This window comes from Eufriesea mexicana, unplaced genomic scaffold (assembly GCF_001483705.2).
Source record: "Eufriesea mexicana isolate 0111107269 unplaced genomic scaffold, ASM148370v2 scaffold460, whole genome shotgun sequence".
NCBI classification, from domain to species: domain Eukaryota; kingdom Metazoa; phylum Arthropoda; class Insecta; order Hymenoptera; family Apidae; genus Eufriesea; species Eufriesea mexicana.
The window spans coordinates 671,028-682,064 of record NW_016908609.1 but is presented as its reverse complement, the minus strand read 5'-3'; the positions used below and the strand labels follow the sequence as shown (position 1 = coordinate 682,064).

The 11,037-nt window shown below is 26.2% G+C and overlaps 2 protein-coding genes across 2 annotated transcripts; both read left to right on the top strand.

The window, feature by feature from the left end:
- LOC108545500 (vicilin-like seed storage protein At2g18540) lies at positions 1-5,208 on the top strand. Its single transcript, XM_017897156.1, has 9 exons — positions 1-81; positions 357-521; positions 1,278-1,472; positions 1,669-1,853; positions 1,931-2,051; positions 2,420-2,627; positions 3,797-4,137; positions 4,319-4,486; positions 5,080-5,208. The coding sequence occupies exons 1-9, from the start codon at positions 1-3 to the stop codon at positions 5,206-5,208; spliced, it is 1,593 nt and encodes a 530-aa protein (XP_017752645.1).
- Positions 5,209-6,450: 1,242 nt separating this feature from the next.
- On the top strand, positions 6,451-10,051 carry LOC108545499 (mitochondrial 2-oxoglutarate/malate carrier protein). The gene is made up of 6 exons (XM_017897155.1): positions 6,451-6,530; positions 7,433-7,648; positions 8,317-8,453; positions 9,068-9,238; positions 9,573-9,672; positions 9,859-10,051. The coding sequence occupies exons 1-6, from the start codon at positions 6,451-6,453 to the stop codon at positions 10,049-10,051; spliced, it is 897 nt and encodes a 298-aa protein (XP_017752644.1).
- Positions 10,052-11,037: the final 986 nt, after the last annotated feature.

Genomic DNA, 11,037 nt, shown 5'->3' with positions numbered 1-11,037 from the left:
ATGGTGCAAAATCAAGTAATTCAAAGTGAGATACCTACAGTGTGTCATCAAAATAGAATGAAACCAATGAAAAGTGTTAAAGTACGTTATTTTCGTATAATTCTTCCAATAATTCTTCGATAATTTTTCAAACAATTCTAATTGTCCGCGTCTTAATTCATCTAAATAATTAAAAATTTAATTATTCAGCTAAGTATTCCTATTTCCTTAGCAATAAATTGTTGTGCAAAAATTCTTTCAAATTTAAATATAAATTGAAAAATAAAAATTTATGTTCAATTAACGACCTTCATAAATAAATAAATTGTTGATAAATAAATTTTTCGTTTTCACACGTAAAAATATATTTTAACTAGATAGCAGATGGTACAGTAGAAACATTGACACCAAAGAGCTCCCATCGTTCAAGTCGTAAACCTACTTTGTCTATGGAGAAAACAGAAAACAAAAATGAGCAAAGTAAGATTGAAGTTGTTGAAGAGGAACCACAGAAAAAGGAAAAAATAACTTCCACTAAAGAGGTACATACTTTTTGTATTTTTTCTCAACTTCCACTTATTTATTCTAACATAATCATATACCTATATAATAATATAAAAGTGAATTTTTGAATGACATTTAATATAGAATAATTTGATGGAATCTAATGAAATGTTAATGGAACTTTTTCCAATAATTTAATTAAAAGAAAGATGTAAAAAATTAAATTAAATTATTAAGTTGTTGCTTAAATTTCATTTAATGGAGGATAATTTTATGGAAGTTAAAGAAAGAAATTTAAAAAAAAAAATGGTAGGTATACTAACATACATATATACCTATTATTACAATACCTAATATTGTTACTATATATTAGTATACCTACTTTTTTTTTTTTTTTAATTTCTTTCCTTGACTTCCACAAAATTATCCTCCATTATATGAAATATAAGTAACAACTTAGTAATTTAATTTAATTTATTAATTCTTTCTTTTAATTAAATTATTGGAAAAAGTTCCATTAAAATTTCATTAGCTTCCATCAAATTATTCTATATTAAATGTCATTCAAAAATTCACTTCTGACAAAGAGGTATATACCTTTTGTACTTCTACACATCTACTTTCAATTAACCCATATACTATTTCTTCTATATAAACTATCTAGCAAAGATAATAAATAAAAATTCGTTTCAATGTTAATTAAATAACGAACCATTCTGCATCGAATTATGCCAAATTATGGGAAATTTCAACTGTTTCGAGATTGCATAAACAATAATTTCATTTTGTAAAAGGATATCAAAAGAAGAAGAAGAGAGGAGAGATTGGCGAGAGAGAAACAGGCTGTTGAAGAAAGAGAAAAATTCGTGAAAGAAACAACAGAGAAGAAGGCAGCAGAAAGAGGAGAAATAATCAAAGAGGCCAAAAGATTTATTCTTTACAGAAAGCCAATGTGTAGACGAATTAACCAAGGTCTTCTAGTGTCTGAGGTATTTCGAAATAATTTACCACGAATCGTTGCCAAACATGACAAATATCACAGTATCCTTTGTAATACATAATATTATTATAGTGATATTAAATAATTCGATTTTCATTTACTTGTCTTTTCTTTTAATTTTCTTCTTAGAAATAGTACATACTAATAATACCGACAAGATTTGGAATTGTTTATGATTTCAATAGTGCTATAGAGAATTGGATGCTCAAATAAAATTTCGGGAAACTCTTAAAAACGCAGATAGAGAAGAAGAAAATGCATATGTGAGGATGATGAAGGAGGATGTAGCAAAATACGAAGAAGAAATGAGACAGAAAATGGAGAAACAATTGAAGGAAAAAAGAGAATATACGTGCGATTTGAAGAAACAGTGAGTTCATACCTTTCCTTGGAAAATATTTTATTTTAATTTTATTTCAAGGAATAACATAGTTTTCTGAAACTCAGAATCGAAGAAAATCATAATACCATAACAGAGAAACAAAGAAAGAGGTTCGAAGCTGAGAAACAAGATCAGATAAATATGAAAAAGTATTTGGACGATGTGACAGAACATGAAGCACAACAAGTCAGTTTTCAATATTTCCTGCAAAAATATATTACATTCTTTTTATTATTCTTCTGCAACTATTTTACGTAGAAAATGAATGTAACATCAATCTAAAATGATTTATTTAATTTAATGTCCTTAATAATTGACGTTACGGTATATTAAAAAATAGAACGCAGTGTAAAATTACAGTATAAAATTATTTTACATAATTTCAATATTTCATTTTATATTAGATTAAACAATATAATATAACATCGTATCAATTAATTTTAATAATTAATTTTATGTTATATTTAATAGTAAAATACGAGATTATAGTAAATAATAAATATAATATAGGAAATTAGAGTTACGTAGTGTACACGATAAAAATATGTTCGTAGTTGCAAAACAAGAAGGAAAAATTGAAACAATTTTTTAAAGACGCGATAGAAGAGAAGAAACAGTTCGATCTTATGCTCAAGCACGAAGAAGAGTTCGAGGATCGAGCGGTGGAGATCTATAGAAACGCTAAATTGCGAATACAGAAGATGCACAAAGCGGTAAAGCAGAAGGAGAAGGAAGAAAGGGAAAAGAAAACACAACTGATAAGTAATTGAACTTTACTAAAATATTATTTCCTTAATCGTTTAATAATTTCGTTACTATTTTATTACTCGACTCATAAAAAGGTAGCGAGATAAAAATTAGCAAAGAATATATCACTTTTACAATTTATAAAAGTATATTAACCCTTTGCACTCGACGATTTTTTGGTTAAAGAACAGTGAAAATTCAAATATTCTCTACTAAAATACAAACGATACCTTTTTGAGCAGTAAATATAGAATTGTATAATAATAGAATTGTAGAATTATTTGGTTTCGATACCTCGCACACCATTACATTAAATTTGATATATTAATTAATATCGATCTTCCAAATTTTATGAAATGGTGACTGAAGCTCACCTCTCGACTGCAAAGGGTTAATCTTTTCACGAGTAAGCCTACTGTCTAGGCCTCCATTTAACTCACTAGCGCCACCACGGTCAATATCTCCGATAAATTTCCTAATCTGACCTATCCTGCAACTTTGTTTATTATTGCTTCGTTTAGTATTGCTGAATTTTTCTGTCCTACTCGTGAAAAGATTAAAATATAAACATTATATATATTATAATATCTTATATAATATATATGTACATAAATTTTATACATACCTCTACTGCCTCATGATTAGGATAAATCGATCTCACACCTTTGAATTCGTTCAAAACTCCTTCTACATAATCAAAAACCTTTTTATTTTCTATTTCAATTATTTTCTTCACATCTACATCTATCATTTTACCATTAATAAATTTTATTTACTATTATCGCAAATATATAAAATTATCAGATTATTCAAATTCATGTTATCATACCATTTGAAATCACAATTATTTAAAATCACATTATTTATTGTATTTCAACACATGAAATGCAAGAATTGATTTCAATTTAAAAAATATATATAAACGCATCAAATAATTGTAAATGTACTGTTTTGTACATAATTTAGTATGAACATGTTTATTATTTTCCAAGATACATATTTTTAATTCGCATTAATCGAATTTCCTTGGAATTCGATAATATAATTCACACTGAATCTTATATCTGAGACAACAATATTTGAAGCAGTATTAATTCAGGCCCACCTGTATATTGTAAATATTGCAACATATAATTTATGTAAAAATGAAGAAGTATTATTGTTCATTCGTTCATGTTTAACAGACGAGAAAACATCGGAAATACACCGTGCGATTTTGAAATCGAAAGAAGACTTGGAGGAACGAATTTTGAAGAAAGCTCAGGAGGAGCAAGAGGAACATTATCGGGAGGAACAAAGGAAACGAAAAGAACATCGGGATCGAATAAGTAAAGAAGTTCAAGATTTTCGACTGAAAGTTCTAGATACGAAGTCCAAGCAGTTGGAAGAAGAGAAAACTATGAAAATGTGGGAAATGATGCAGAGATTTAAGAGGGTGGAGCATGACAAGGAAGTGGAAGCAGAATGGTGGAAGAAAAATTGGGATGATAAGATGAAATATGCCGATACATTGAAAAAATACATCGTGAGTAAGAAAAATGAGATCCTTATTTAACAAATGTGAACAAATGTACATAAAAGTCATTCGTTTTATTTGTTTGCTAAAATAGAAAGGTTTAGAGCAGTTGTTTTGACTGATTTGATTATTCTACTGTTATAATAAATAATCTTTACTAATTTTTAATGATTGTCATAAATATTTGCAGAGTGACAAGGAAGAAGAAAGGAAGCAAGCGAAGCTTGACGAGGATGAAGCTCTAGATGTGAAGAAAATAATTGAAATAGAAAATAAAAAGGTTCTTGATTATGCAGAAGAAATTTTGAACGAATCCAAAGGCGTGAGACCGCTTTATCCTATTCTTAAGGCAGTAGAGGTATGTATAAAATTTATGTACATATATATTATATAAGATATAATATATATAACGTTCATATTTTAATCCTTTCACAAGTAAAACAGAAAAATTCAGCAATACTGTGTAAACAAAGTTGCAGAATAAGTAAAATTAGAAAATTTATTGGAGATATTGACCGTGGTGGCGCTAGTGAGTTATATGAAGGCTTAGTTAGTAGGTCTACTCGTGAAAAGATTAATATATTTATTTTTATTAATATTAAGTTAATATTCTTATAAAGTGTAATTGTCAGTATTAAGTGCAGTCAGTAATCATTTTTTATTTTGTTAATTTATTCAAATATGAATTGACACTTTCATAAGTAATTTTTAATTTCATTAATTTCGGAAATAGATGGATATTTTTCTGTAAAATAATTATTTCTGGAACGATTTATGCTCTTTATATATGTCAAACGTATTGTACAATGGTCATCTGTGATTAAATTATTTTATAATTTAATAATTTGTACAATACATTAATTTATTTATATATAATTAGCATAATAATTTTTAATAAATTCAAAATTCCTGAAACTCAAATTAATTACGATTTTCACGTTTCTTTTTTAGGACTGCAAGAGAGAAATGGGTTTAACAGAGCCGAAGAAAAAGGAAACCATTGTTGCGGAACCTAAAAGAAGAAGGAGAATTCGCAGATGCACAAAATACGTGCCAGAAGATAAAATTCATTATCTATAATCCAAAAATGAAAATATTACGATATAACATGTTATTCTTCATCAAGTCTTCGAATGACATGACAGGAATTTTAAGGGTTTCATTTTTATTAATTTTAATCGAAGATTCACTGTAATGAAACTTACAGAACAGAAAAATAAAATGCTTAATAGACACAGTTTCTAGAATCATGTAATATTAATAACAGAAATTAAAACGAAATTTAACCACGAAAAATTATACCAATATATACAGTCTTTGTTTAATAAATAATAAACACTTTTCACAAATATTCTGTATAATCTCCAATTTCGATGTAACTTTTGAAATTATTTTCTAAAATTAATGGCTGATATTTGAATGCTTGGTTATTATAAAATTACTTCAATACTTGGCTAAGATATCATATATAAAGTAATATTCAAATTTACAATACCGAAGATAAACATATGTAAATTTTAATATTTATTGTTTGTTATAATTTAATAAAAACGAATATAATAATACTGTAATGAATAAATCAAGTAATACAGAGAACAAAAAGTATATTAATAAAAAAAAAAGAAAAAAGAATTGTTTTCCTCTTATTCCTCACTTCACTTAGTCGAAACCATAAGTAATAAAAGTATTCATAGCACTCTAACCTAAATAAAATTATTATGTCATCGGCTACTTTTGGCATAAAGTTAAGTAATGCATGAAGACCTACGAAGAATCCTAAAATAAACAACGATGAAGAGAAATAATTTACTCGGATATGTGACATGCAAAAGGCAGTGGTATAAATTTTCCCAAATTTTCTTTTCCTATTTAGCATCATTTTCCACGAGACAAGAATTATTATAACGAAGCTTTTATTATATCATTTATTGTATCAAAATGTCCCCAATTTTTATACCTTCAATAATTAATAATCAATTTAAAAGAATTTAATATTTAATCTGTTTTTATTTTTTCCAAATATCAATGCAGAATAATTTTCCTTTTTTCTTTTTCAAATTAATTTGTGTATGTCTTCCTTAACTCTTCGAATGGATATCATACTGAAAAATTAATCATTATTAATCATAGTTATCATTAGTTATCATTGATGAATTATGCACATGTCACCATTGATGATTTTTACCATTTATGCTTATACACGTTTTAAATTATTATGCATTTATAGCTTTATAATTGGTATAATATTTTCATAGATCTCAACTGGAACGATTTCAATGATATATATATGATACATGTTCAAGAACTTAAAAAGTACTGAAAATGTGCGAGAATGTTTCAACTGCGAAAAAGAAGGAGCCAACATCCCCAATATTTACTTTTATAAATGCCGGCCTTTCGGGGTGAGGCTGTACAATATGAAATATTTCATTCTCCTTTGTTTCTTATTTATTTTAGGTATATTTATGAGCATAGAATATTATATCATAAACAAAGAATGGCGAAATTTTATTTATTCTGAAATTTTATTTAATTTTATACATTCTATAAAATTTTATGAAATTCGTATCTTTGATGAAAAATTTGATTATTAATATCAGTATTCAATATTCTAAGTTTTGATTATTCTCAATTAAAAAGTATTAAATTTAAGAATCGCAAAATTTTATTTATTCTGAAATTTTATTTAATTTTCTATATTTTATAAAATTTTATGAAATTCGTATCTTTGATGAAAAATTTGATTATTAATATTAATGGATGTATTCTAAATTTTAATAATTCTCTATTAAAAAATATTAAATTTAAGAATTTTATTTTTATTTTTCTGTTATTCCATAAGTCACGAATTAAATTTGTTTATTTTATTATTTTTGAACAGTAAAATTAGATTGAATAGAAAATTGAAGAATTTGCAAAGAAAGTTTCTTATTGATATTTATTTAATTTTGATCAAAATTAATTTGAAGCCTTTTATTCATTTTTTCCATTACTTCGCTATCAAATACCATATATTAATATCATTTAGTATTTCAGTCCATATTCTCAATTATTAAAGTCATGAATTTGAATTAAATTCTGGCAGAAAAATTGTATTTGCTATAATTCTAAATTGAAATTTTTATTTTTTAATTAATATATTTCTATTTCTTAATATTTATTTTTTAATGAATATTAATATCCTATCAATAACCAAGAATTTATTCGTCTCATTTATCATAACTTTCTAGCATAAATTTTTGTAAAAATGGTCATAGAAGAAAATTTATAATGGCTCCTTACACTGAACTTAACCTAACTTTAGCATGGCGGCAACCTGTGTAGTTCATCCTATGGATGTAATAAAAAATCGGATTCAAGTACAACAAGAAAGGACCTCTATCGGTAAAGTGATCGGCTCCATATATCGCAACGAGGGAATTTTGAAATTTTATTCCGGCCTTAGTGCTGGTCTCTTACGACAGGCGACGTACACCACTGTAAGACTCGGTATTTATAATCAACTACAAGAATATTGGACGTAAGTGTACAGTACGAGTAAAAATTTATTTCACGATTTTCTATGAATATTCTTCTCGATCAAATTTTACAAAATTGTTTCATCATAATTTATATTCAGCTTGAAGCATTATCGATTCGATACTTAATGATTTTAGGTATAAATATAATACATGTCACGAATATTTTTTCAGTCACAATATAACAAAATTAGACGACAAATTTGTTAAATACTTTTTTAAATCTATACTTTATTTCTTAATACTTTATTATATATTATTTATATTATTATATATATCATCACACATACGGTGATAATAATTAATGGTTAATATTAGACAATCATCTTTTATCCAGAGTTTTAAAATAATTTTTTATACGAATATTATACAAAATATTTATAATAACAATAGCGTACCCAGGAATAATTATATGAGCCATTAACATGCCCAAATGATTAACTGCATTTTAAAAATTTAATACTAATTATACGTAATAATAAATACTATAATACGTAATAATAATAATTATTATTATATATGATTCAAAATAATACTAATAATTATTATTACATTATTATTATCTAGCATTCAATGTATAATATATATATGTATACATATATATATAATATATAATTTCGTATTCACATATCTTTTCGGGCTACCTACATTAATTATTAACTACTTGTAGGGAGAGGTACACAGGGAAACCTAGATTCGGTGTATTGGCACTGATGGCAGCAACTGCAGGAGCTGCAGGCGCCTTTGTTGGTACACCAGCAGAAGTAGCCCTCGTAAGAATGACAGCCGATGGTAGATTGCCAAAAGGTAATACAAACAATTCGATTACCTTATATTTATATGCTTATTATTATTTTATTATTATTTTATATGTTTATATATAATATAAGTATTTTATATACTTTTATATATTTACTTTATATTATTTTATACAACTTATTATCCATACTTATTGTTCCACCACTTTTTCCTTCTATTCTCTCTTCCATTTTCAATATTTTCTTAGAATTTCGAATATACCTAACGAGATATGCAACTATAAGGAAAGTATATACTGACTTAATATATTAAAAAACAAATTACAGACAGAATAAACATTTTTCTTGTTTATATATTATTAATATCCTTACCCTTCCATAGAGATGATGAAAGTCGTAAAATTAGAAATATTAAAGGAAAGAAACTTTTCTAAAATTTATTAATGATATTGGAATAAAGATAACGAATACCAAATAGTTAACTAAATTTTTTCGATATCTCAGATATTATTAAATTCATCGTTTTGCAGATTTCTCTTCTCATAAATTATCGTAATAGAATTCTTTATGGTATCAACGTAATATTCCACGAGAAGTTAATGTAGAATCCTGCTAAAAATTGAAAATTGAACGAAATCTGACGAAATTAATTTTGTTTTACAGACCAACGAAGAAATTACAAAAATGTGTTTAATGCGTTTACAAGAATAGCCAAAGAAGAGGGCATCACGACTCTTTGGAGAGGAAGTGTAGCGACAATGGGTCGAGCAGTGGTTGTTAACGTATCTCAGCTTGCGACTTATAGTGAAACCAAATTTTTAATAGCTACCAAACGTATTATCATAAATCTCCTATTTCTAAATTTTACCTTCGCGTTCACTACTGCAAATTGGCATTTCTCTTATAACATTCTCATTTTTACGTCAACTCTAAACGAGATAGATCAACGCACTAACAATTTATAGATTTAAAGGGAATAATAATTTAAATACCTTTAGAATACTCATAAAATATCTACAGAAATTATTATAAAGGAAAAATTATAATTTCAGAGAAATTCTACTTTGCTAGCAAAAATGTCAGTTTATATATATTTTTGGCATTTTTATGACGTCCCTATTATAAAAATTTTCGTTGATGATGGTATCAAATGTATTTCATTGCACAGTGCATATACCAGAGAGTGTTGGTCTACATTTTTGTGCATCCATGTTATCTGGATTCCTTACAACATTTAATTCTATGCCATTCGATGTTGCCAAAACGAGGTAAAGTAGCATTACTATTTGATTATAAAAATTTACAAATTACATTAAATATTTTGAATAATAAATAAGAAAAAATATTAAAACTGTCAAGTTAAATAAAATATTTTTAATAATAAATAAAAATATATTTAAATTGTCAAGTTAAATTAAATATTTTTAATACACGTTACTTAATTCATATTTCAGAATACAAAACTTAAAAGGTGTTGGAAAACCACCTGGAATAATCAAGATGTTGTTGTCGATATCGAAGACAGAAGGAATAACTGCACTCTGGAAAGGTTTCTGGCCTACCTACTGTAGAGTAGGTCCTCACACAGTTTTAACGTTTATAATTAATGAACAAATCACGAATTTGTATAGACGGTACGCGACATAGATAAATATCAAGGTAGAAAATATTTCAATGCTTGTTTACTTCTATATGTATATATACGTGTTAACTTTCATGACGATTCCCAACAGAATTGGAAACACGAGTAACATGTACGAGAAAATGTGTTCACACAAAGAAAAGAGGATATAACAATTAAATTGGAAAAGTAAATTGATCTGTTTAATCTATCCACATTTTTCTAACAATTTGTCGTTATAATATTGTATATTATAGTAGAATATAATGATTATAAAATAATAATAACTATTTTCTTAGAAGAATTAATGTCATAGACAAAATGGAATATAGATCTATCATACGATGCATTTTTCTGTCACGTCTCTTAGGGCCCCCTAGTTACCATTTTGGTATCATTCCCAACGTTACCGATTCAGTATAGAATAAAATTACATTGTTCACTGTATTTTCAATTATTAAACTTAAAATTAAATTTTTTATATTTTTTTTAATTTTAAAAAATTTGTTAATAACTTTCAATTATTAAACTAAAATTAAACTTGAGTGCGAAATCATATGTAAAATACGGGATAAAATATTTTATAATCGCAAATGAGATATGGAATTTTATATTTGTTTTATTTTATTTTGCAATTAATTAAATTCTACCACAGTCTCACCAGTGCAAATATCGAATAGCTCACAGCTCGATGCCATTTATCGAAGAGAAATTTTTTAAAAATATTATGAATTTTTGAGGAAATTAATTTCAACAAATTTTTATACAAATCCAAAGCAGAAATTAAAGACAGCTATAAATAATTTCCATTCTAAATTCCAAGTGTAAGCTATTAAGCTATCCTCTCTAGTTACCGGATTAATAGTGACTACAATATTACATTTTTCCTACCAAATCGCAGAAATAAAAGAATTCGACTTAAACAATAGTTTATATTCTCCAGATATAAACGATAACAAACGTAATAAAACAAAGACGTAATATAGCAAAGAATTAAAATTTTGTTTATCAG